This window comes from Lasioglossum baleicum, chromosome 11 (genome assembly GCF_051020765.1).
Source record: "Lasioglossum baleicum chromosome 11, iyLasBale1, whole genome shotgun sequence".
In the NCBI taxonomy this organism is placed as follows: domain Eukaryota; kingdom Metazoa; phylum Arthropoda; class Insecta; order Hymenoptera; family Halictidae; genus Lasioglossum; species Lasioglossum baleicum.
In genome coordinates, this window is record NC_134939.1 from 11,100,621 (window position 1) to 11,127,488 (window position 26,868).

The following is a 26,868-nucleotide window of genomic DNA, read 5'->3' on the forward strand; positions in this document are numbered from 1 at the left end:
CAACAATATTAATAATAATAATAATGCATATGGACCTCGTTACCTCGCAATAAATTTAATTTACAATTAATTATAACGTCTTGGTTTCCGTATACATATTAATAATATTCACTTGTATTTCTGCAAGCGGGCTTCACAAAGTGCTCATGATCATTCCGAAATTAGCGTACTTGAATCGAGAAAGATTTAACCGCGCGTGGTATTTTACTAGTCGTCTCTAAAAATAAAAATTACGATGAAATTTGCATTGGAAGAAATTGATTTAGGTCAAGAATTAACGTAAGATCGAACAGAGAAAGAGAGATAGAGAGAGAAGACACTGGAAATAAATTATTTCTAATGAGTGAATCAGCTAGCCTTTTTTAATTCAACTCCCCTATTGTTGATATAATAAATACGAAATACCTATATGTGATACATATTATTAAACGTAATGTTTCGATACAAGTTATCATTGTTATGAGCCCTTTCTGTGTTAAAAGACATGCGTTCGAGTTTGTTAACATGTCAACGACATGTCCGTCGAACGTTCAACGATCACTATGCGAGCGATAGGCAGCAGCAAAGGGTTGATCTATAATAGAATAGACGCCTTGTGTCCTGGACGTGTATGATTGTTTTATACTAATTGTAGCATGATGTTGTTTGTCAAGAGGGTTCTCTCTCTCCGCACGCAGAGTACAATGCGTAAACAATGACAATATAAGTTTGTAGATCGTCTCGTAGAAATAGCACTATAGTATTCTCTGTACAATAGTTTCGTCCTTGAACACCATGGGCAGGATTCATGGATCATCGTCCCGGCGATCGTTCGGTGGATTCGGTGGCTGTTTAACGATATATGTATTTACAGGTGTGAATAGAAAATCTCTGTTGCGTTGCGTTACATCTCAGGACACAAGTAGACATTAATTATAACTGGGAGATAGTTAACAAAACAAAAACAAACAAAAAAACATGGCATCTGTGTGTGTTAGAGGAGAGCAACAATCGGGAGAAGCTGAAATCTCGAAAACGAAAGGTGGAACTGTGTTGTTGATGTTTGTAAGCTTGAAATATAAATGTAACGCAGTTTTTAGTATTCCATTGCGTTCCTATATATTAACATCTCCTTTCCATTCTGCAGGACGTTCGCGGATTTATTAGCCAGCGTTCTTCTCGTGAATGATCAGCAAATTGAAGACTACCGCCAATATGTTAAATGGAGCGCTCCTTATTTATGGTATACATATTCTTCTCGGTGAAAGTTGGCTAGTAAATTTGCAAACGCCTCGTATACTCGTCCCTGTATCATTCCCATTTTGAACGAAACGCATCAGGGAGAAGAACGGTGCCGATCCGATCAAGTCAAGTCGTTGAGAACGCTTGGCCGACCCGGAAGAGACATGTTACTATAAAATAAATCGTATTCAAACATGTGTATAAATTATAACATTCTTTATATTTATCATGGTTAAAGCTAAAAACCGATAACAAATAAGTAAAATGCGTGTACACAAAAAAGAAACAAGAATTAACAATGATCACATATTAATCTCTTATAATGTAACACAGTATATGTACCGCTCGGCTGTTGTTGAACTTTGGATCACAGGTGATACAATAGAATTATTGCGTGTTCGTTCGTATTGCATACAAAAATTGAGCACAACAGAAAAACTTCTTCTGTGGTAGCGGAAACTTTCCCTCGTTCTTCAGAACAAACCGAGATACGCAAATCACGAAGCGAACTTAGAGACATTTCCATGTGAACCGAGTTACAGTTCTTTCTTCATCAATGTTCCTCTACGACGAGACACCGTACCATGCTAAGTAACGGAAGACGTTATACGATTCCTTATGAACGTGTGATTTGGGCTCCGGAGATTCGAGCAGGAAAATATGGTACTTTTGATTATCTTCGTAGATATCTCGAACGGAAACGCGTCTCGCGGAAATAAATAATTTTTTTTTGTTTCGTTTACAGAGTATTTTCGAGTCGCGCGTCCGCGACAATCAATTCAGATACGCCCGTGAAGACAAGCAGCACAGTGTACAATTCTCCTGTTAATAAATGAACCTCACATTTTGGCGGCACTTGGGTACACTTTATTTTTTTTTTCTCCCAATGGTTCCTCTTTTTTAGTCGATTCGAAACCATTCAAGGAGTCTACAAATTTATAGCATCTCTTTTGTTTTTGAACCTGCTGTATGCATTTTACTGACAGATTTGATAGAAAACGCTTAAGATACCGCACAACTGAAGAAACCAGCCAGTCGTAAGGTATCTTCAGGTTTTATAATTCAGTGCATATATATATTTGGATATATATATATATGTATGTATGTATATATAAATTATGAGGACTACGCCCATACTTTACATATTAGTAAATAAATAGTAAAACAAGCATATTATATATAATCTACACAGTAAGATCCTTTTTTTTTAAAGCACATTGCTTTCGAGATAGTCAACAAAACATCGTGATAACATTTGTCGTGGGTACAGCGACATAAAATCCATTTATATGATTTTTTACTTTTACATATCTATATTATATATATATATATATATATATATATATATATATATATATATATATATATATAATAATGTTTGATAAAAAGTCTGGCATAGTTATCGTGTATGATTGTATAGTAATCGTTCGAATTTAGGCGATCGTTTATCTTAAAAGCAATGCGCTCAATCTGATATAGCACATGAACATTAAGTTTTATTGCCTCAAATGCAATCTTGCGAGACTCTTGCGATAGATTTAGATTTTATTCATATAATGCCAACATAAAAATATTCACAATCATTACCCAAAAACTTTTTGACGATCTCTTGCCGCTAAATAAATATACTTATGTAGATCTGTTCATCCCGGCTAGTTACGATTTCGATAACTCCCTAGCTAATACACTTAGATAGCTATTTAATGTATAGATATTTTTATAGACTTTTTTTTTCGTTTATTCTTCATGTTCGTCCCGTCCATGCACGTGTACGTACATCTAGTTTCTCAGACTAAATTTACGCGCATGCTTAGTACGTATTGCATCACAGGAAGAGTTTAATACTCGACACACAAAAAGAAAGTTGTTATTTTTTGTTTTGTTTTACGAAATAGTTCGCGTGCATGTAAAGTCAAACGCATGATATTTATTATTATTATTATTATTTACGTTGTGTGTCGGAGAGCTTAACGAATGAAGTATCATCTTGTTATTCTATCTAATACAGAAATTTCGAAGACCAATAATGCGAGTTGAGACACGTGGTATACCCTCCTTGAACTATCACATCTGATAAACAAATTTTGCGGCAGCTGTGCAAATATTGTTACACTTTGAATATTTACCATGTACCGTAATGTGGATACAGAGTAACATTAGAAAGTAATTTCTGTCTTTCACTGTGATATCAATTACCTACAAATTCTTGTACATGATTTTATATGTATGGATGTAACGCCAGTGCCCTACCGCGCAGACCTCTTTGTCCTCCGACTCCACCCTTTGGTATAACGTATCCTCCAGCATGTCTGGCTGTCCCTTCCTCTTCCAAGTTCCCATTACTTTCGATCAAATCGCGCAGCGGCCAGCAAGCTAAGTGACGGGACTTTCCATGGCGCGCTAGGACATGATAGCCTTGTCTGAAAAACGGGTAATTTAATTAGTTCAAACGTTCTCGCTTCTTATGGTAATCCTTATGAAAGAGTCCGGTTTAGAACATTAAAAATACAGCGATCCCTGTGAGCTAGTACCACTACCAGAGTATATGAGATACCCGAGTAGAGCAAAAATACCGGGTATCTCACCAGACAACGGATTTTATGCATTCATAACACAAATGAGTAGGTGTAATTTTAAACAGTAAATACATTAGGAGAATTTGAACGTACGCTTGAATAATTTTCAACCTATTGAACAGATTAAGAAAGAAAATGCATTTCCATTTCACTCCAGTTTGTTGCAATTCTGGTAAAAAAATTTTATTTTGCATAAAGATCCGCTGTCTACTCATGAGAGACCCGGGTACTCAGGTAATTTTCGTTTATCCGAATATCTCGTGGCCTACCCGATAACCCGGGTGTCTTATAAGCCACAGCTCTACTTGTGACCCTTTATTAATAATTATTATTTCAGTCTTCGATTCACTTGTCTAAAGTAGTATGTAAATGTAATTGTACCTAGATGAAATTAGACCCACGAGTAATGCCCAGTGGGCTTTATGGCCTCTTTTTAAGCAGGGAGCATGGTTGAAATCTGAATCGTATGGGATCAATACCATGGCTCCGTGAGCTAAAGCGTGAGTCAGAGTGTCCGGGCATTGTTGCAGATCTACTAGAATGTCTGGTCTGTGATCGGGTAAATATTCTGCTGCTAATGTGCCCATGAAATCAACGCTGTATACTTCCCCGTGTTGCGTGAAGCCCCTCACACGAGCTTCTGCTAGAAGTTGGCTCACGGAGACCGGTTTTGTGTATTCCTGCGATGCCATAGCAAGCGCCACCAGACCACATCTGTAAAATAATACAGCATTACATTTGTATACAAAAATAGTAAAATTTTTGTTGCAGAAACAAACACTACAACTTACTGTGGCCCGTCTTGCAAAATTGGTTCGACTTGACAAAAATACGTTACTTCTGCATCCTTCAGCTCGTTTCGAGCGATTAGCTTTTCGATCTCTGCTTCTGCAGAAGTAAGGGTAATCTTGGCCCAAGAAGGCAGGGAATCCGCATCGCTCACTTCTGTTTTTTCACACATAGGTGCCTCTGGCAAGCTTGGGAGAGGCGGAGGTGGTGCTGGCATTTCTCGCAAAATAAATGCTATACGAACGACTACTCTGTTCGATGTACAAATACCTGGTCGAAATTGTACGATACAACGGCGACAATCCCACAGCTATGAAATCATGCACCTATACTTCAGCGTTTTCAATTTGAGAATTGCCATTTCTCAGTGATATCCTTCCTGTTCACCGCCAGACAGCATAATGGTTCCAGTTCATTGCAAACGTTCCTCAGAATTCTCTGGACAGATCTGTGCTGGAATATTGAGAAAAACACAGTATGTAACTTTCAATATAATTCCTGAAACGAGAATCGACGACCATCATGTTCCGAAACGGCGAAAAAGTTCGGCGAATTAAAAACTTCCGAGCCAACGATAAATCGATTAAACGCGCTGCACAAGAAAGAGCTAATTGATACGTGAATTGTCACAATTGCATTTCTGCATTAGTCATTTAACCTTGAGAAATCTATTAAACCAATCTGTCATTGTTTCAATAATCGTGAGTTGCAAGAATCTCGAACAATACCGTCGAACGCAATTATTATCGTGATATTTATCCGATCGTCCAATGCGATAAAGGGCATCGATATGTTTTACTTCGGTCCGGAATGTCTTTAATGATTTCTGGAGATTCTAACGCGAAGAAATATACTCGCTGCAAAAATTCTAATGGCAGCACATTGCACGACCGACATTGAACGGAATAGTGAACGGCGATCTTATTCTGCAGGACGGAGTGTCCATTACCAGTACAATTTTCTTTTATCAACGTTCGTGAGAGATCCGATTAAGATGAAACGGGTGACCGGGCGAGTCAGTATTTGTTTACCGTACCTAGAATACAAGAAAATCGTAGGCAACACGATTTTGACGTTTATACGTCCCTCCTATACACCCTGTGACTCATGCACGTACATTATGTAATTCTTTGGCAGAAATACGAATCAACACTCGACGCACGTTGACGTGACAATACTGAGCGACTCGTGCGAGCTCCCGACGATTTTTCAACAAACGACAATTACTCGGTCAATACGACTGCAATTCGTTCCTCTCTCGAGGAGGAGAGCTCTTAGCAGCTCTTAGGCTGACAGGCTGACATAGCACACTATGCCTTACTTGCAGGCGTACGTCGCGCTATACAGTCTGATAAGAAATTTCTCATAGCCGCTGCAGCCCCGCAGATGATTCCACTAGTTTAGGTAAGCGCATTGTTTGCAAGAACCCTAGTCTCGAGAAATATATTGTTTATCTCTTTTCACTCTGACCTGGACTGGAACAGGTGCAGGGATTTCTGCATTTTGTACGCGTATCGCGCTATCGCGTGAGATTGTACACTCACGCGACAACTACATTGAACTACATATACATAGATAAAGTCTTTCGAATCTGTCTGATAATAGCACGAGAACCGATTGGTCGAGCTACCAACCTCGTGGCCAATCCTCAGCCGAGTTTCAAACAGTGCTGCTTTGCAAGATGTAGGTTCTCATCCGGACTAAAGATGATGTAGGTTCTGATCTAGGCTAAAGATGATGTAGGCTCTGATCCAGGCTGAAGATAATGTAGGTTCTGATCCAGGATTACCCTAAAGCGTGAGCACTCTCATATACTTTCTCATACTCTCTGGTAGTCACTTGGAAGGAATGCAACTTTGATTGGTTGTTAGGCATACATAATTTTGCAATTATTCGAAGTGACAAAATCAATGAAGGTAGGAGAGGTAGGATTAGGTAAGTTGATAACACCGCCTATCGATATTTTTCTGTCATTGTCGTTTTTTAGTAAGTGCACGTTCATGGTTCATAGTTGTCCAAAAGCGTCCACTACTGCGCGCATGCGCACGAGAATTGGGACACGAAAAACGCTGAAGTTTCGCATCTGTAAGAATGTATGGTGCGCATGCGCTCTCGTTCCTCGACGCAACAGTCGTAAACAACATTTTTTCCAATTAGATTGCTCGCGAGTTTACGCTTGCACGGTAAATAGAGCGTCCTGGCAGGCGCACCACAATTTTTCCGCGTTTTCATATGATTTCGCGGAAAAATGGAGTCGATTTCGCACGCTCGGTGTACGTGATACTCAGACTTATGGGTTTCTGGCATGCGGTGACGTCATCCGGATCATTCTGGAAGAACCCTGCAGGACAATAATGGCGGGTATGTATTTACGTCGACAAAGAGACTATAAATTTCGGCCGCGGCCTATATTCGGCAGACTAGTAATACAACGGCGGTCATTCCCTTTCAGATTTGTATGCAAAATACAACTGCACCTATTGTCAAGAGGACATCACGGGTCTGCGGGTTCGATGTGTAGAATGCCCAGATTTCGACCTCTGCTTGCAGGTGAGTCGAGTGAACGCCTGTTTCTCGGTCACGTGTTCGCGCGATCACCCCCCACCCTTCGCCCTTTGAATCTCTTCCATTTTCCTCTTGTCTTCGTCTATCCTTCCGGTTTTGTCGGATTTTGCGTATTGAGATTCCTTTTTTCTTCCCCACTCTTGCACTCTTTTCTTTCTTTTTGTTCGGAAGTTAGTCCGCAATTATGTGTTCTACCGTATTCGCGAAAGATGAATGAAACTGTCGACGATCCGAGAGCACGTGCGCCCAAGCATGCTCGATTGGATCAACAGAGGACATATAATATTTTTAAATGTTGACAGTGTTTTTCCGCCGGAGCTGAGATTGGTCCTCACAAAAATGATCATTCTTACCAATTTATGGTGAGTACAGACACAGAATAACATCACAAGGTGCAACATATTTTTTCAATTTCAAGTTGCATGATCAGGATTATTGTTCACAGGACTCTGGTACCATTAGTATATTCAATGGTAGGGGGAACTGGACTGCCAGGGAACAACTCAGGCTCTTGGATGCCATCGAACAATTCGGGTTTGGTAATTGGGAGGACATCAGCAAACACATTGAAACACGTACTCCAGAAGGTACAGTGTTCGCCTGGTAATTTATGAAACAGAGGATGATTTTTGTTTGAATATAATGTACAGTACTTACTTTCCTATTGTAGAAGCGAAAGAAGAATATATTGCTAGGTACCTGGACGGTACCATTGGCAAACACACATGGCCACCTACAGAAAGCTACAAACCAAATCTCACGGATCAGACTAAGTCGGATCATGGACCTCTGTCGCCTGATCTCACATCTCGATTACCACCATTGGACATTACTCCAGAGGAAGCTGCGCAATTGGGTTACATGCCACAGAGAGACGATTTTGAACGAGTTAGTTGATAAAGAATCCACACTAAACATTGTACAGGGTGCAAAGAAATATTTGGTTTTGTCTGCCATAGGCGTATTCCACATCTTCGGTGCCGCAAAATTGTCCTTGACCTTGAATTTCACGGTCAAATTTGTATTGATTGCATTGTATTCTACTTTTATCCTCGTGATGCATAGAATACAATGCAATAAAAAAATTTGACCCTGAAATTCGAGGTCAAGCACAATTTTGCGGCAGTTTTTTTTACCGATCTTCATCGATCCGAAGATGTGGAATACGCCTATGGTAGCCAAGACCAAATATTTCTTTACACTCTGTACAGTAATTCCGCGATCTAAGCCGATTCTCGGTTCTGTGCTGTAAAGAGATCGTGAAGGGATACTATTTTTTTGTAACCGCATCGACTGCAGAAAAGGAAAGCGAAACGGGAGGGCCTCGGTCACCGAGAGTTGTAAACATAACTAATCCAATAACAAAACTTTATTTTTCATTATTTTTTCATGGGGCTTTGACCAATATATTCGTGGCATTTTTCTAATTCCAATTAGGAATAATTCCAATCACATATATTTACTTGTCTAGTGAACGATGAAGGACAGCGTATGGAAAAGAAAGAGACGTGGAGAGTCACGGCGCGCCGGCACATAGTTCAGAGGATTTTCCATACGTTGTTCATTCTTGCGTCCAAAACTTTTATCGTTCATTACACAAGTAAATATTATCGGATTATATCCTATTTGGTATCAATTTCATTAGAAAAATGTCACAAATATGTTGGTCAAAGTCCCAAAAAAATAATGAAAAATAAAGAAGTTTCGTAATTGGATTAGTAGTGGTTCACACCAATATACTCGACAAGGTATCCGATTACGCGGCATGTTTACACTGCTCGGCGACCCAGGCAGCTCGAGCATGGGAAGTGGAAGGGGAAGGCCAACAGGCTTAAATCGGGAAGCTCCGTTGCGTTTGGATCGTGAGATTACTGTACATTGGCTCTACTATCTAGCTGAGACACCCTATATTATTATGAATGCAGGCTCACTATAGTATCAACTTTTTCAGGATTACAATCACGAAGCAGAGTCTCTTGTTTCTTCGTTATTCTTGAATCCAGCTGAAGATGACGACTTGGACATAGCTCTGAAGCTGGCACAAGTCGACATGTACACTAACAATTTAAGAGAAAGGGCAAGACGAAAAAGAGTTGTTCGCGATTATCAGCTCGTCTCAGCGTTCTTCGCTTCGTCTAGGAAAGACAAGACGTTGAAGAAGAAGCAGTCCAAGGAAGAAAAGTATGTTATATTTTCTATTTTGAAAAAAAACCAACAACAATTTTCGCGTCGTTCTATTCTGATCTTGCTCGATTTACAGAGAATTCAGGGACAGGATGAGAGCGTTCGCTCAGTTCTACACGGCGCAGGAATACGAGCAATTCTTGACCAATCTCGAGAGAGAAAGAGAGCTGCGTTTGCGTCTTTCAGAGTTGTATCGTTATCGGGAGAGCGGGATCGCGAGGCACGAAGAATGTGCTCATTTCGAGCAGGTGATGGCTCAAACTCAGGGTCAAAACGATGCTGCGGATCACTGGAACGAAAAAAAATCTGTAAGTATTCATTTCCTCTTGTCCACTAACACTTCTTACATTGTGACAGCAGTTGGAATTATTTTCGAAAGGTATACCTTGCTTTTCATGGCACTCTGTACAGGGTCTATCTGCTTGAATAAAAATTAAAAAATCATTACATGCGCAGTCGTAAAAGCTAGTAGAGCTCCCGAAACTTGCAACATTTTTAATAAATTTAAAATGTTGTGTTTTAATAACGGAATAGCTGATATGTTGAGTCGTGTCGGGAGCAAGTAATCGTTTTATTTTAGAAATAAATTGAAATGTTAGTAAAATTAAGGAAGTTCCTAGAGTACAAAAGACAGAGCGTTAATTACACTCTATGCGCTAGCTTTTGCTTCCCTTTGAACTAATTCCATTGTTTGTGGTGCGTGTTGCCAGGCATTTGTGAACAGATTGTATCAGTTTGCATTTCACTTAGGGCAGCAGTGGGCCGTCCACACCAATACACCGCCACACCTCAAAAAGAAGGTACAAAAACATTCTGAAACTGTGTTTCCGTACAATTCCAAGTCTATAGAAAAACTAAATAAACCACCCGCCCGGTGGCACATAAAAGTGTCATGTTCCCTGTTCTGTTTTTCCAGAGAAGAAGAAAAAGGTTACTCTTCCATCGACCGAAAGTACACTGTAAAAGACTTGCCCAGCAGCAGCTTCTCTCTCAGTCAAACCAATCCCAATCGGACGACGACTCCAGCCAATCAGTGGGCGGAGCCGGATAACTATCTGAATTCTTCCAGCCAGCATTCTACCAGCTCCAGTTCTGCTACAGAGAAAACCTACACCGCGACAACTTCCGGAAAATCGTGTTCGGCAATAGGTGATTTAGAAGAGCGAGATATTGAAATGGAAGCTGCCGCGCATTTGTTAACGAAACAAGAAAAATCTTTGTGTCTACAACTTGATCTGAAGCCAACGCAGTATTTAACGCAAAAAACGTTGTTATTACAAGTAAGTTACTTTATTTCGTTGTGTACAGGGTGATTTAAAAGCATCGGCTACGCGGGAGCTAAACCTGTAGCGTATCAGGGTACTATCAGTATTCAACTATAATTAATTTTAATTTCAGCCAATTTATATATTCGCCATTATTTGGCAGGCCATTTGTCAGGTAGCCCGAGAAATGATGTATGATTAGATTGGTTGACTGAAAAAGAAGTTTAACTTTGAATTTCAAGGTCGAGATCAATTATATGGCTATTTCGTTTCAATATTAGAGAGCGTAGAATGTTTTGAGATTGTCCAGTTGGTTTTCAATCACCCTGTACTTTTCTAATATGTCATAGGTCACCTTTATGTGGTATCTATATTCTATATGATTGCAGGAGTATCTAAATGGTAATAGGAGATCTGGCGTTGTTCCTCAGTCGGAACCAGAGAGTAAGATTTTACATTATCTGGTTGCGAATGGCTGGATTGCGGCCAATTAACCATATGTAAAAAAGATTAATGACCATTTCAACTCTAAGTCACCCTCTATTTTCCGAACTAAGTCCTAGGTATAATTGAAATTCGAGTCTGATTTAATTGTCGTATATAGGGCAGGTAGAGAAAGAAAGTGTATATACATATACATACGTATAATTTAACGTGTAAAAAGTATTGGTTCTTTACTTATAATTTCTCAATGGAACTCTTGTATAGACGAAATTCGAACAATCGGATATGTTATAGCTAAACTTTTTCGTTTTGATGGTATTTATTATTTTGATAGTTGAAAGAACAAAATACCGCGAAGATTGTTCATTTAGATCGTAACAAGTTCAACTACATTCTTCAATCGCTTTTGAACAGAAGTTTAAATACCTTTAGGTTTGTTCGATCTTTAGCCGAACACCAGACTTGGTTTAACACTGTATAAGAAAATCTCTTACACTGCCTTCATAGAGCCATTGAACGTATTGCTCAATTAATTCTTCCACTGTAACGTTTTCTTGTACAGACTACTAGCTGCACATACTTCTTTGTATCTGTTTTCATTGTGATTTGTTACCATACTTGACAATAAGGAAGTGCAGAATGGTCACTTCGGTCAACGTTTAACCCTTTGATTAGGGCACTTGAATTTTGACTCGCAAATTTCTTTTCTAAAATCAGTGAAACCTAATAATGAACAATTTACAACAGAAGATGAAGAGTGACACGAAGTATTTGAAGAGTTGGGTCAAGATGTACCCGGGCGTCGCCGAGCGTTAAATCATCGCTTATCTTTAACGTGGTGTTCAAAGATTCAAACTAAGATATTATGTTCAAGCGGAGTTTAAATAAACAAGCAAAGATCGGATTCGTTAGAAAACGGTATAGAATTTTGAAGATTGGCCTAACCGGTATTTACGAAAGTGACGATAACGAAAATCCTCGAATCTAATGCACCCACGATATTCAATTCAACGATTAAAGCATTTTGCTCTGTCAAGTTTCTTTAAAGAATGTAAGGTGTTCCTTATTGATAAGGAATGGTACAAAGAACAGGTCGCGGGGACACTTGTTATCACCATGATATATAAATATATATATAAATTATATATAATATTAGGTAATTTATTTGTTGCCTGTGTAATATTTGTACATACATATAAAAGAAAAAAAACGGAAAGAAGAAAACTAGTACCTTTCTAGTGATACTACTTCTAAAGCACAAATTATGGTGGTAATGTAAAAAAAACAAACAAACAAACAAAGTGTTAAGAAAGAGAAGCATATAGTGTGATATACTGGTGGTGTCCTGAGCCAAACAGAAACTGCGGAAAAAGACATGCGAACTTAAGACACGGATCAATTCTTTTAACGAAGCAATTATTTGTCCGTCGTTTGCGATGCATTAGCGATTAACTACCACAGCTTCTAACCGAAGAAAAACGAGGAGAAAACAAAACGAAAGAAATGTAGGATTTATCATAAATTGTAGGGTTTATTATCAGTATTCGCTGAACGGTCCATCACTTTTACTTTTCGCGATCTCTGCCTCTTATAAAAAAATTCGCATACACACATCGGCACCCGTCGAACATTCTAGATTAGAACACACTCATATGTAATTAAATTCGCATGACTAATACTCTCGAATCGCACGCACAAGTTCATACAACAGACGATTTTTATCGAACTCACTCGTTACCTCTCACTCTTTTCGCGATCGATCGGTGTTACGGATGTTTCCTCGGAAAAAGAACAAAACAAGAAAAAAAAGAAGAAGAAGAGATAATTGTGCCGTTTGCGAAAAGATTGTTGTACGCTTCTGCGGCTTCTATTGTAAGAAAGCACTTCTAGCTTTTATTTAGCGTAAATTGGTCGCCGAGTTTTATCTATCCTCCATTTCTCTCGTATGCTTAACGAACTTAACCAAAATGGGACAGAAAACCAAGAAGAAAAAAAAAGATTGACCGTTTGCTTTTAACGTAATTTCATATCTTTCTCTCTCAGAATTCTCTTCGCTCTTGTGAACGCTTCGAACGACGAGTTCAAGCGACAAAACATCATCGTTTAGCTTGCATCATCGTGTGGATGTAAAAACAAGAAAATGATAAAAACAGCTATATCTATATGTAAATACTTGAGAAAAAAAAATAAGAAGACTACGGTTCTGTAGTTGTACAACCCTAATGTATAAAAAAGAAAAGAGTCAGAAATATCTTCCGTTGGAGACAAAAAAATACTTATTATAACGTATTGCTTGAAGATACACCGCTAAGTGATGAGATATAGGGGAAATAGCTGCTCATATTTTTTACGGAGAGTAGAAGACTATTCCCTTTTATTCGGTGCAATGCTATTTGCGTGCGAACGGCGAAACCGTTTGCGAACGAACAGTGAAACTGATCTATCGGTGGCCGCACGCCTACGACTCTTAATTAATATACAATTATTTTGTTGCGTTTCCGCTGCCTATAGCGACCGGTAGTCGATCGATGCGAGTTCGGTTTTCGATTTTGTGATTTTTCGCTAATTTCATTTTACACCCCGTTCCGCCATTTCTCGATATTGGCTGTACTGTTTTTAATGCACTTTTGTTGTCTGCGCATATCGTGATAGAAATGTGACAAAGTTTTTAGCTCATCTTTTTTCTTTTTTATTTTATCCTGGAGAAACTTGCACGGATCGACTTACCCGTCTTTCGACTGTAATATTTATACGAGATGGTCCACCACGAATAGACTGTTTCATCGTATGTGTACAGGATGTCTTGTAATTTAAATTTAGGAGAATTCAATGATTTTCAATGAAATCGAGTTAAAAAAATTTGGAATATTTGATCCTATACAAAAAGAAAAATTTGAAATGAATTAATGTTTAAAGTTGCCGAATTACAGGACACCCTGTATAAGACGATGTTATTCTGAACAAAGTGGCCGTCACGCCCTTCTCGAATTATTTAAATAACTTATTGAATTCAGGGGAGAAGCCGATTCAAATTCGTAGGAAATATAAACGAACGAACACATTGCGTTTCATATTTTATACATAGATCGTACAAAATTATTCGCGTTATTAGTTTTTGTTCTTTACGGAAGTAGCGAGTTTTTCAGTTAGCAAAAAGAAAGAGGGCAATATAAATCGTAGTCGTCGGAACTTGGTATACTTGGAAATTGGTTTCATGTTAATCCGAAGATAATCTATGTAACACGACGAATCGATTACTCCTCGTTGTTCTTGGAATGATACAGAACTATTTCGATGACAAGAAAAGGCTTTCAACGTTATACACGATTTAAACGGTCGTTGATGTATAAAATAAACTGTACAATAGGTATTTTCCCTTAAAAACGTGTGCTTGTATTTATTTCGTTGTTCATACCTTCAAGTTTCTACAAATCAGTGGAAATAATCAAATGCGTCTCAATACTTTAGTAATTAAATTAGATCTGGACGAAGTGAATAAAGTCAGTGAAACACAATATGATTTACAAACGGAGACGGAAGGATTATGTTCTACTGACTTCGATACTTCCGTTGATCCAGAATACCACGCAATAGTGATCTCCGATCTCGTAAAAAATCTCTAAATATAGCATTACTAGTTCTTATACAATATTTAATATTTTATTGCTCAACATCTCTTTCTCCATTTATTACTTCGCAATCATATTACGTATATATCCGCTTGCTTCACAAGTATTTTCATTCTGTTTTAAACGGATTCCAATTTGCATAGATCATTTGATAAAAACCAGAAAGGAAAATTAACTTCGGTGATTAACATTCACATTTCATATATATGCATATTAAAAATTCTTGGCTGCCATAAACGCACGAAGAACCACAGTTTATTAATGACTGTGACGTACAAAGAAGTATAAAACAAAAGATTTTTCTTCGAAAAGCAATTATTGTTTGCGGGTACTTTCATTTTAGATATCATCCTTCCCTTCACCCAATTCCAAAATTACTTTTCCTGTCTAAATGTTCATGCCACCGTGAAATTAATTCGTTTCCGCAATTGCTCCCTAATTACCAGTCCCGCCGCGATTAATAATTAACGCAACGATTAATGTAATAGAGTCTTTAACCGATTCCTCGCGTCGTAATTACCTCTACCACATATACCGTTCCTATTAAATCAATGTATGCACACCACTTTAAAAGCAAACTGTAACGTACAACTTTTTCCCCCTGTGGGGCATTCTTTATCAATAAATTCATCGCGTCGTGTCTTCCCGTCAATTATTACTTGTTCCGATAAAATCTACTCTTTTGTTTCCTTCGGTCCCGAGTCTTGCCATAATCTTCTGCGACGCATGGTCATCGGATTCTCTAATCTGCGATGCGTAACCTCGACGCATGTATCCCATTACGATTAAAACGTTACATTAAAAGGCTTTAACGTAACCGGCTTGTTCGCGACTACAACACTAATTCTACTTATCTACGCGATTTTATCGAGAATTCTCGACCTGGGACAAAGAGGATAGATAAACGTATCGACTGTTGCAAGACATACAATTCTTTAGGAAAAAGATCCGAATGTTTTGTTAATTATTTCTCGCCGAAACTTTTTGTACTGTTTCTAAATGAGAATTTTAGTTTCAAACACCAGTCTCCATAGTAATTTGCACAATTCAACCATTTGCCGTAACATTTTCTTTATAGTTACAGTGACTAACCCTTTGCACTTCGAATTGTTTTTCAATTTTGTTCCCAACAACTCTACTACTGTTTTAAATGTTTTATTTGAAATTTACTTCAAAAACCAGTTCCTTGACTGGTACTTGTTTTAAACAATGTTGTTTACTAATTATATTAAATATATAGCTCTCAAACTTTGTTGTCATTTATATTTGTAGAACTTTGTTTCCAACTAAAAAATTAGACGATAAATACATAAAGGATGAACTAAACGCATATAAAAAATTTTTCTTTCTCCGATGTCCAGTCGCATTCGACAAAGCGGAGTGCAAAGAGTTAAAATGTCTTTATCCTCAAAAATGTCGTAGAAGAGACAAGAAAATGTATATTGTTTGTATGGCTACATTTATTTGAATGCTGATTACTAGACTGCGGATCTTGATGCAAAATAAAAAATGTTCGCATTGATTCCAGGACACAGGAGCCGAATAAAAATTGTATTCTTCTTTTAATACTCTATTAAACTGAGACTAATAGATTGATGTCCATAAATATTTTTAACATGTCCACTGCTTTAAATCGTACGTGTCCATTTTTGTCATAAATGCATAAAATCCGCAGTCTATTAATTACAAACGAATAAAATTCTATTTCATCATTCATTAGATTTTATCGAAGATTTTCATCACGAGTTTGACTCGTTAAAATACGGCAAGGGGTTAATAAAAAGTTAAGATCCTGCGGTCCTTTACTAGATTTTTTTCAAACTTGTCCATTGATAATCACATTGAGCGCTGATTCAGCGGCCCTGTTTCTTTCGCAAATACAAATCTTCGCCGCGTCTGTAATCAGTTTTCAAGGCGTGACGCTCGACCTCGAAGAAATAATCAGAACAGTTTAGAAGCGCAAAATTACCTGCGTATACGGCGCGGCGTGTGCTATCGCGCGACAGTGCGGCATGATCGGGAGCAATGCGTCATGCGGCGAATCGACGACGTTTCTTGGATCAGAGGCCCCTCATGACGTCTCCGGTGATTTTTCTTTTATTCCAACTAGACGCGGCGCGGCGTCCTTCGTCGTGTATTCGAGAGTCTACAACATGTACTTTTCCCATCGCCTTTTTCAATCTTCTTTCTAGAATCACGATTCCGTAAATACGCCACTTTGATTGCTACACACGCGCATTGAAATCTCTCGTCCCTGTCGCAGATAATTGTCTGATGGAATATCTTTACGATTGACGAGAGGACCTCCGGTAACTTCTACGGATCTTGGACCCCGGGAGATCTATACGTTTTCTTGTTAATTTTTATTCAACATTTTGCCTGCCGGCAGATAAGTCTCTCAGATATAATGACTCACTGCTAAGAATTTGTTATTGTATTTTTTTAGAGGAATAAAAATTATAATTGTAAAGCAGTTATTTAGCTAGTTTAACACGTTCACCGCCATGACAGTTCATTTTTGTCGTAATTTATTTGTGTCAACCGAACTTCATTAGTATTCTTCAGGTTAAAAACACTGATTCACTGAACACTGAAAACAACACTCTATTGTTTTGTATGTTTGCCCGCGTAATGAAAATGTTTAGCTTTACGTGACGGAAATCTATGAAATATTTTGTAATGATCGTTCAACGAAAAAATTAATGTTTTAGTTCCAATCGGAATTCTACTTTCTTAGACTTTGCAACGGCACGCAATTATCTATTTCATACAAACATGTGGATAGGAATCATTACTGATCTTCAAGTGCTGTTGCAGATATCCTTATTTTTTTATTGTTAACTATGTTCGTAATTATGTCTCCGCGAAGATACAGATAATTGCATACAAATTGCATCGAATGGATAATTTTGATTGCAGTTTTTACGATTTTTTTCACTATCAAAGCGTTTGTTTTCAATGGAATTTATTTCGTTCCATCGATTCATTCGAAACAAGAATTCGATGAACGATGATGATTGGAAAATGTGTAAATTGTAAATTATTTTCTGTGGAAGTGTAAACAGTTCGGTTATGTAAGGACGTGTAAGATCTGCTAATTTCAAAACTCGAATAGTCTATTAATGTCAGGGATCAGTGCATTTTAATATCTCTTGAGACGACTGGAGTACGATATTGACATAAGTTGTTCGATTCCATCTCGGTTTTTGTGCTTCGAACATGTTCTTACACGCAGCGGCGAAAATTTGCTTCTGTTAAACTTGTTTATTCGGGCAATGTTGTCTTTTCTCTCGAAAAAGGCTCGGTGATATCACCGACCATGATATAACTTCTACAAAAAGAAAGTGTAAAGTAAACGCTAATTTTAATAATAAAGACATATATTTTAGCATATATTTTAATGCTAGTCAAATAGTAAAATTATGTTAATAGAACCCTGCGAATTTCTATGAAATTATGCTACTTAAGATTATCTCCTATTTACATGAATGTGCAATAGGATTGCACTATTAATGTAATAACATTGTTACAAAAAATCCCTTTACATGTGTAACTAATGGAAATGAGAGCTGTTGTATAATGGCGTTGATTTATGATCATCCTAATAATAAGCACCCCCAAAAAAAGTATGAATCACGAATGTTACACTCGCCGCTTGTAGGAAGTTAACGAGCATGCTTTTTCTATGTTTCGCAAGAAAAAGGAGACTGTGACGTCATAATTTGCAATTTTTCTCTTTAAGTTCTTGCGCGAAAGCCTGCACAAAGGTGGACAGCCAATTTTTCATCGACAGTGTTAACGTACATAATAAAAGCTAAGCATGAAGTAACATCTGACTGAAGTTTCGAGGCAGATGTTAATCCTAATCAATGGGATATAGTAAAAGGACAGAACTTTCCATCGAAATTAGGCAATATAACCTGTTTCTGCTACATATCTCCCGACTCACACAAAGAAGATGGCAGATGGAACGAAAGGCGCTGTGGGAAATCAAAATCTTCCATCCGAGATGAAACATTTCCATATCTCCACTCAATATGAAAAAAAGAGTTCTTAATCTTTTAAGTAGATTAACATCAGCTTGAATTCGAGACGCTCCAGCCCTCTTCATTTTATGAAACGACGAAGATTATTGAACATCATGCTAGACAAAATGAATAATACTAAATTTCGAAATCGAAAGAAAATTTTACTGATTCTATATAAAACTTCAGACCTAGATAGAATAAATATTAAATAATGTAATTAAGACGTTGTATCTCTCTTCATCACTGTTAACCAAAACAAAATATTATTGCATCTACGCATATGGAACTTCAGACCTGGACCAAAGGAATATTAATAATATTTAAGAAGCGAAGTATTATTAAGTCAGCATGGAACTTCGGACCAAGTCAAAGTAATTATTAAATTTCGAAACCCGATGAATGTTATATTGTTCATCAAAAAAGAAATTTCATTACGTCATCAAAAGACGGTCACTGCCACCAATCCTTCATCAGAACAGTTTCTCTAACGATCCCGGAAGCCGATGCATAATGAGCTCGCATCGACAGATAGGGATAAAAAAATCCATTAAAATGCACGTCATAGCTGGATGAAATAAACAAGAATATTTTTAAGAAGCTCGGACAAAACAGAGATGAAGCAAGTATTCAGGTGGGGTACAGCGTCCCACCTTTTCCCACCTGCGCACACCTTGGGCCTCACACCACTGATTGGACATATATAAGTGCCGCGGCCCAGCACAACTTTACAATTGCATCTGATCGCAGCTAATCACGTTCAGGTGAGTGAGTGTCGCACATCCTGGAGTATCTGGCTCGTCATGTGAATTATTGGATGTCTTTCACTGCCCCATCGGTGGCAAAGACGCAAAATCTTCTTCGATCTGTGACCCACATATTTGAAACAAAAACTTGCTAGAAAAATGGGTAGATTAAATACGAAACTGTGAAGACGTTAGAAGAATTAGAAAAATACATTTTTATTTAATTTCTATTATTATAATTTCTATTTCTAAGAACCGGTAGATGATGTATGTTTGAAGTACAGTGTTATACAAAAGTTTGTAAGCTGTAATAGCTCTTCTAGAATGCACTTAGAAAATTAATATTTTAGCAGGTGGTGAAACAGATGTTATAATTTTGCTTTTTCGTTGTCACAGCCATGAAATACGGATTACTCTGTTTGTTCGCCCTCGTGGCAATCGCCTACGTGTCTGCTCGTCCCGAAGAGACCAAGTACACTAACAAATTTGACAACATCGATGTGGACCAAATTCTTCGCAGCGATCGTCTTCTGAAGAACTACTATAAATGTTTGATGGACGAGGGAAGGTGTACTTCGGAGGGCACTGAACTTAAACGTGAGTAAAACAGTGTGATTTCTTCGAAAAATCGTGAAATGTATGTACTAATATATTCCCATCTACTATATATAAAAATCGTGTATTTCATTATCATTTAAAAGTTCTTAGGCTTGTAAATGGAGCTAGAAAATGTACGTGGCGCGTGCGCGCTTGTCTGACCAGGCATTGAAATCACCGGAGGCAAAGCATCGTTCGCGTGCTCTCACTGTCAAATGAAATTTTCTTAGACACAGTTATTTAATTTTAAGTCTTCCATTTGTTTTTTAAGAGTTTTTAAAGTACAGTTCGTTTTGCTAAATCATTTTATTCTTGTTGTTTAGGAGTCCTGCCCGACGCCTTAGCCACCGAGTGCGCCAAGTGTACAGAGAAGCAAAGGGAAGTGACAGAGAAGGTTGTGAAATTCCTGGTGGATCACAAGCCGGAGATGTGGAGCAAGCTGTCGAAGAAGTACGATCCCGATGGCAAGTACAAGACCAAGTACGAGAAGGAAGCGGAGAAGCACGGCATCAAAGTTTGAAGATCGTCGGAAACGCGACAGGAGAACGCTTAGGGCAGTTCGATTCTCGGCGCGCGGCCTCGAAGGCAAACAATTTGTCGGAGAAAATTATCGCCTGTAATCAACACGTAGTTATCGTCGATGTCGGTTGACAATTAATGATTGGTCGTAATGACACAGGCGCGCACGTCAGACAAACAGCAAAGTACCTACTACGTTAGCTAAGGCACTGTATAATAATGTCCTTCGGAGAATCAACGACGTTCCGTGTCTATCAAATAAAGTATCGCTAAATACATCGTCTTCGTAATATTCCGTATTCGTACGTATATCCTTTTACTTTCGTTTTTACAATGCAAATAGACACGTGGCCCAGCACACGAATCAACGAAAATCGGGGCTGAGCGTGGTTTCGTATTCATTCGACGTGTTTCAAGAGGTCACCGTGTCATTTTCGGTCGACGAGTGATGTAATACTCGTGAGGAAAGCGAGCCACGTGTTAACACCTTGGCTGGTCACCGATGACCCGTTCTGCTAATTAAGCGAAAAAATATTGTTCTTCTAAAGCGGTTTAGTGAACGCTCTGAAACAATATTTTCTAGCTTCTCGTATAAACAGGAGACCATTAATAGTATTCGAGAATTTCTTAAATAATTTTAAATGCAACGTTACTGAAGAAACAGAAAAATGAACACAGCAGGACAAGTTTTATTTAAACGTTTTTATTGTCATTTGTTAGACAGTTCATTGAAATAGTTGCTATGTACGTCGAGTACCATTGCAAAAAATATTATAATATTTTGCGAAGTAACTATCACTGAACATCTTCAACGGTAATCAACATTAAATAAGTTACTGATTATCGAGCTGTGATAGTCGATAACACGAAGAAGATCGAAGGATGGAGCACGAACATCAGACATCTTTTTCTAACCACTAAACCGAACATATTAATTACACCCATGACTCAGTAATTACAAGAGGATAAAAACGAACGTAGAGATAACAAGATGGAGAATCAAACTGAGATTGGCCGACGAGTGGAGATATTTAAAAAGGCTTTCTTCAAATATTATTTGAGTCACTTTCCAACCTTGTACCACCTTTGTTACGACCCCATTGGCACCCACAAGAAAACGCGTGCCTTTGTAGGCTTTCTTTTTGGTTTCTCTAAGGCTGTTATCTTATACAAATGGATTATTGTAGACCTACGTTTCGATAAGTATACTAGTTTCGTTCTGGCCGTTATACTTGTCACGATGCTGTCTATTGGATGTGCTTCGTCTATTCAGGTACTTGTTGTTTGTTAAATAAGCAACATTGCTAATGATAGAAATGAGCGGTTCATTTTAAGTGATCATTTATGTACACATGCGTTCACTTGTATTTGAAAAATTCATTTACTAATATCACAATTATTAAATTAGTTAAAATAGTTTAAATGGCAACTACAGCTTGTTATTTTTAATACGACAGGTGAGATGCGTTTGCACGCTGACGGTACCTGCTTTTTTCGGTCGCTCGGGACGCAGTATGCTAAGAGCATTAGTTTTTGGTTACATAATAGCTGGACCAATCTTTAACATGGTGTACAATGCAAAAGAAGTGGTGAGAACGTTCGCTTGCACTTCCCAGTTGACGTACAATCTCACGAAATCGAGATTCGACTTGATGTTCAAGCCATTTCAACAGGTGAAGAAAAGTTTATTTGAAGAAAAATTAATTTCACCGAGTTTTTTTACGACCCATTCAGTTTTTGATTCTTCGTTCAGACTTAGAAACTTATTTTTATTGCGGCTAAAATTCGATTAAAGATTAGATGAGAAAGAGAAGGAAGCTTAAAGTTCCATGAACTAAATTATTTTATTTAAATAGTTCTGTGTTTTAGAAAATTGCAAGAAAATAGTTGCTAACGCTATATCGATTCTTCTCTGCGCGCCATTGTTTGAAACGAGTAGCTCAACGAAGAACCGGATCAGGGATAAAAATAATTTTAATCCTATTAGCATCGTAATTCCTTCTGCAACAAAGAAGCCGATTGAAATTGATTAAGATTCGCGTGTAATCAGGCTGTTCTTCAAATGAAATCCGATGGAGAGGAGATAAAGGATACTCTATCATCTGTGAGGGACCTAATGAGTCCCATCGTCGAGGAAATTGAGGGTGATGAGGAAATGCGGCGATTGAACGAGGAAAACGATTACCTGGATGAATTACAAGGTGATACGAAGAGGAGCAAGGAAATTGAAGAGAAGCATGAGAAGAAAATCGAAGAAGCCGAATCGGCGGCCGATGTGTACGAAGCGAAGTACAAGAAGAAGATAGAGGCTAGATGCGAGGAGCAACTTAGTAGGGGTTCGGACAGATGTAGGTAAAAAGTTTATACATTTATTACGTTTTAAAAAGTGCGATACATTTATTTAGCAATTTCTGATTCGGCGTAAATCATTTTGTTATTTAAGGGAAATGTTCAGTGATGCTTACGATAAGTGTTATGACAAAGTGACTATATTCGTCGCATGGCTTCTTTGTTGGCCTATGAAGCTGACGTTCGTTTGCAACCTGGTCCAAGCTTTGGGAGGTTCCAGCATTTGTGATCCTGAAGGCAAGGTTGACAGCGGCATTGGTGAAGGCTATTCCGCCTTAAAAAGTACGTATTAAAAGATCAATTTCGATCAATCAATTTTAAGCAATCTCGAAGTAATCATCTTCCACCCTTTGTACGAAAAAGATTCTAATCTAGAAACTGAAAATTTCATCAGACCTAGAAGACTGTTTAAATGGGAAGAGTAAAGTTTCATAATTATCATTCATAGGTGCACGGGACGAGTTCAGCAGAAGCCTCAAAGACGCCAAACTACAATACAAAATAAAGAAACCTGCAGTGATCCTAGATCTCCAGGACTCCGTCTACGCAGCTAAAGCAGTTGTCCATCAATTCACAACGAGAGCCAGGCTCTTCGAATCTGTAATGACCATTATAAGAAGATGCTTGTCTTTCGTATTCCTGAAAATCATTTTCAACGCTCAAAGCTACCACGACAAATACTTGGATGACATCGAGCATGATAATGTCTACGTGACGCCATATTTTCGGAGGATCGATGCTAGAAGAAAAGCTCGAGGAAGTATAACTCTGTTGCCGCTGAAGAAGATTGAGAAGAAGAAGTTCATAGATCCTTATAGCTGGAAGCCGGGCACTGCTGAAAGATTAAATCTGACTGGCCAGATGGTTAAATTGCTGCTCGAAATAATTACTGCTAGCATTTTCGTTATCTTGGATAGCTTGTTCTATGAGGTGCTGGACACGGTTAGGAGACATGCTCTTATAGAGTACACTCAGGTAAACGTTTGAAAAATAGATATTTTCTTTACCCTTCATAATATGCTCACAATTGCGAAAAAGATATATGAAATGCAAGAGATAAGTTCGAGTTTTTTCGTTTCTTTTCATTTTAAGCGGTTATGCCACCCTGAGGCGGCCGAGATGACATCAAAGTTTTACGAATTTTTTTCTGCAAAAGTATGAATGTGACAATTTTTTTATTATGATATATGGTTAGGGCATACATTTAAGGTTATTCTGTAAAAATTTCACAAAAAATATTTAAAAATGGCCGAGTTATCCGTTTTCTTGCATAGCTTCTCCGTTAAAACACATGTAGACGGTGTCACGAATTGTGATGCCCAGGGTTATCTGAAATTAAAAACTCATGATTTTCTTGTTCCTACATAAAGTATCTATCGTGTAGCATAGGAGTTTTTGAAGTGAAACTTCTTTGCTGAGGGTATTTTATACGATATCCCAATTGTTTATAACAGTCGTTTAAATATCGATTTTTTGGGTGAAAATTGAATTTCCATTTTCATTTTCCTCGCATTTGTACAAAAATGTTTTTTCTTAAAATCTCTATGCTACACGATAGATAATCTATCTAGGAACAAGAAAATCATGAGTTTTTTAATTTCAGATAACCCTGGGCATCACAATCCGTGACATTTTTGTGAAATTTTTACAGAATAACCTTCAATGTATGCCCTAACCATATATATCATAATAAAAAAATTGTTACATTCATACTTTTGGAGAAAAAAATTCGTAAACTTTGATGTCATTTCGGTCGCCTCAGGGTGGCGTAACCCCTTAATATCTTAATTAACAACCGAGAAAAAGATTGATAAAGCTTAGGGTGTTTACCCTCATATTACTCTCAAATGGGGGGTTAACAGTTTAAAATTTTGGGGGCTTAGCTTTCAACCTAAAAGAATTGTTTTGCGCACAATACCAATAAAAAATGTCGTGGCTAGACCCTTGCAGCTTTTTTCCCAATGGAGAGTTCTCGAGAGAAAAATAAAATAGAATTGTATATTTTACAAATTTTCGCAACTACATATATGAACAAAATGCTGAAACAAAATTCTGATAAAGTGTATTATTCTATTTAGGTAGGTCACCATGATTTGTCTTTGGAGATCAGAGGCACAGGAGTGATAGCAACATTGATAAGAAGCGCAATCCGCGGGTTCAACGTGAAGAAGCACATCAAGACGGTGACCTCGAACAGCGCCTGTCTGCCAAGACCGTCGAAACTGGAGGGCTACGTGCTCTTCAAGATCTACGGGACGTTCTTCGCAATTTTTCTACTGATCATTGGCTCCGTTTACACGCAGAGGACACGTCGAGGTATCTGCTCGTACTTCTACCGGAAACGAGAAAAGAGGAGAACGCTGTACTTATACAACGAGAGCCTGCGAAGGCGGATCGGTTTCGCGAGATTCATGAAGGCGAGGGTGAAGAGGTTGGTCAGGACTCGTCGTCTGGAGTACGAAGTCGATTTCTGGATGACTCTGAGACTGAGATGGCCGAGACAATTTAATTGGTTGAAGATGTTTGCGTGTGCCAGGGATAGATGTTTAATTTGCGACGAGGTAGAGCCTAGGAAAGGGCCGGAACATAGAAAATGTACAACACCTGGGTGTCCTTTTGTCCATTGCGCTGAATGTTGGAGGGATGTTGGGAAAATTTGCTACGCTTGTGCTGAGTGGCCGGACACTGACTCTGAGGAGTACGATTCGCAGTATTTTTAGATTTAACGTTGGCCAGGAAAGTGTCGAGAATATTTAATAATAATGTTTAAAGGAACACAATGTCTTGATATGGAAGGATCAATTTTTGCTGTTTTCGTTGAAGTTGGAATTGAGAAGAGGAATTTTATTGTTAGAAGACAAAGAATAATGATATTGTTAAAAAAAAACTAAGAGCATAGTTAATCGACGTCAGCCTCCATTAAAAACCGACTAAATAAAGCTGTCAGATATGTCGCACGGGAATAACAATCTCGAACGAAGAAATTTGATTCCCGGCTGGTTGAAATCCTCAACATTTGTGGTCACGTTGTTTCTACGGTTTCGTCTGTGTCATTCAAGGCTTTATAAGTACGGAATCTAATTATCATCATCGTCATCAGGGTTCTGATGGTTTGACCGGTCGTGGAGGAAACTGGAGTCTAGGAAGGATTTTTCGGGAAACAACGATATCATCGGAGATGGCGAGACCACCTCTACGTATAAATCTCACGTAGTAAAGTCGACAAGAAGTCTCAGATTTCACGAGGAAGGAACGAGAACTTAAAACGCGTACTTGCCACGTTGAATTTACGAAGCCTCGGACGCCTGAACGGAATACGAAATAATACGGAGGAAGGATCATTTATAGCATTACAATGTCTTATCGATTCTAGGGATCCATGCGTCGCGTCGCGTCGCGGCCGTGTAACGTCTTCGACGAAGATGGCTCTTGGATCGAGGAAGCATTCGACAATTGGATTCACTCGTACACGAGGAGGGCTCCGTTTATGTCATCAACCATTACCGGGAACGGTTGACAGCAACAAGGATCTTTCCAATTACCGGCCAATTTTGTTGCAAATTTTCTTCCGACGATCTGGAACCGATACTTCTTCGTATGTGAACAGATGTTTGCAAAACTCGGAATCACTGTGATCTACATAAAAAAATAGCAATATATTTTAGTAATAATTACAGAACTGAACGTTATCTTTATATAAAGCAGTGAAGAACCCCAAAAGTAAACCATTTTATTAAACCACTTAGAAAATTAGCAAATTAGCTGAAACAAATATCATACATAGAAAAAATGTCACTGTTTAATCGTAGCAATAAGTTGATGAAATAAATGCATGGACCAATTGATTTCCTTCCGAATCCAAGGTGAAAACATTTTTTGATCTACATATAGAATAAAATAATGTTTGTGTGAATGCATGTTGATGCAACCCAGGCCAGTTCTGGGAACCCATAGAAGTA

The 26,868-nt window shown here is 38.2% G+C and overlaps 4 protein-coding genes across 11 annotated transcripts; 3 read left to right on the plus strand and 1 right to left on the minus strand.

The window, feature by feature from the left end:
* Positions 1 to 1,422: 1,422 nt before the first annotated feature.
* LOC143213523 (actin maturation protease) lies at positions 1,423 to 6,130 on the minus strand. 4 transcript variants are annotated; one of them, XM_076433461.1, is made up of 4 exons: positions 5,623 to 6,130; positions 4,589 to 5,034; positions 4,179 to 4,511; positions 1,423 to 3,641 (listed from the first exon to the last, which is right to left on the minus strand). In XM_076433461.1, exons 2-4 carry the CDS (start codon positions 4,801 to 4,803, stop codon positions 3,440 to 3,442), a joined length of 750 nt encoding a protein of 249 aa, XP_076289576.1. In that variant the 5' UTR covers positions 4,804 to 5,034; positions 5,623 to 6,130; the 3' UTR covers positions 1,423 to 3,439. The 4 variants fall into 4 exon arrangements, with proteins under 4 accessions (XP_076289576.1, XP_076289572.1, XP_076289575.1 ...); XM_076433457.1 differs by having other exon boundaries at positions 4,589 to 5,039; XM_076433460.1 differs by having other exon boundaries at positions 4,589 to 5,039; positions 5,536 to 6,130.
* Positions 6,131 to 6,571: 441 nt separating this feature from the next.
* On the plus strand, positions 6,572 to 14,428 carry Ada2b (Transcriptional adapter 2B). Of its 5 annotated transcripts, XM_076433451.1 has the most exons (10): positions 6,572 to 6,947; positions 7,039 to 7,136; positions 7,454 to 7,513; positions 7,597 to 7,738; positions 7,822 to 8,039; positions 9,103 to 9,332; positions 9,412 to 9,643; positions 10,086 to 10,135; positions 10,252 to 10,615; positions 10,990 to 14,428. In XM_076433451.1, exons 1-10 carry the CDS (start codon positions 6,587 to 6,589, stop codon positions 11,092 to 11,094), a joined length of 1,860 nt encoding a protein of 619 aa, XP_076289566.1. In that variant the 5' UTR covers positions 6,572 to 6,586; the 3' UTR covers positions 11,095 to 14,428. The 5 variants fall into 5 exon arrangements, with proteins under 5 accessions (XP_076289566.1, XP_076289567.1, XP_076289568.1 ...); XM_076433452.1 differs by lacking the exon at positions 10,990 to 14,428 and having other exon boundaries at positions 10,046 to 10,135; positions 10,252 to 10,533; XM_076433453.1 differs by lacking the exon at positions 10,990 to 14,428 and having other exon boundaries at positions 10,224 to 10,533.
* Positions 14,429 to 19,304: 4,876 nt separating this feature from the next.
* Positions 19,305 to 20,836, plus strand: Csp3 (chemosensory protein 3). Its single transcript, XM_076433466.1, has 3 exons — positions 19,305 to 19,462; positions 19,841 to 20,041; positions 20,365 to 20,836. The coding sequence occupies exons 2-3, from the start codon at positions 19,843 to 19,845 to the stop codon at positions 20,559 to 20,561; spliced, it is 396 nt and encodes a 131-aa protein (XP_076289581.1). The 5' UTR covers positions 19,305 to 19,462; positions 19,841 to 19,842; the 3' UTR covers positions 20,562 to 20,836.
* Positions 20,837 to 20,981: 145 nt separating this feature from the next.
* LOC143213529 (protein sneaky) lies at positions 20,982 to 26,778 on the plus strand. The gene is made up of 6 exons (XM_076433467.1): positions 20,982 to 21,833; positions 22,018 to 22,233; positions 22,611 to 22,912; positions 23,004 to 23,191; positions 23,358 to 23,884; positions 24,988 to 26,778. The coding sequence occupies exons 1-6, from the start codon at positions 21,552 to 21,554 to the stop codon at positions 25,627 to 25,629; spliced, it is 2,157 nt and encodes a 718-aa protein (XP_076289582.1). The 5' UTR covers positions 20,982 to 21,551; the 3' UTR covers positions 25,630 to 26,778.
* Positions 26,779 to 26,868: the final 90 nt, after the last annotated feature.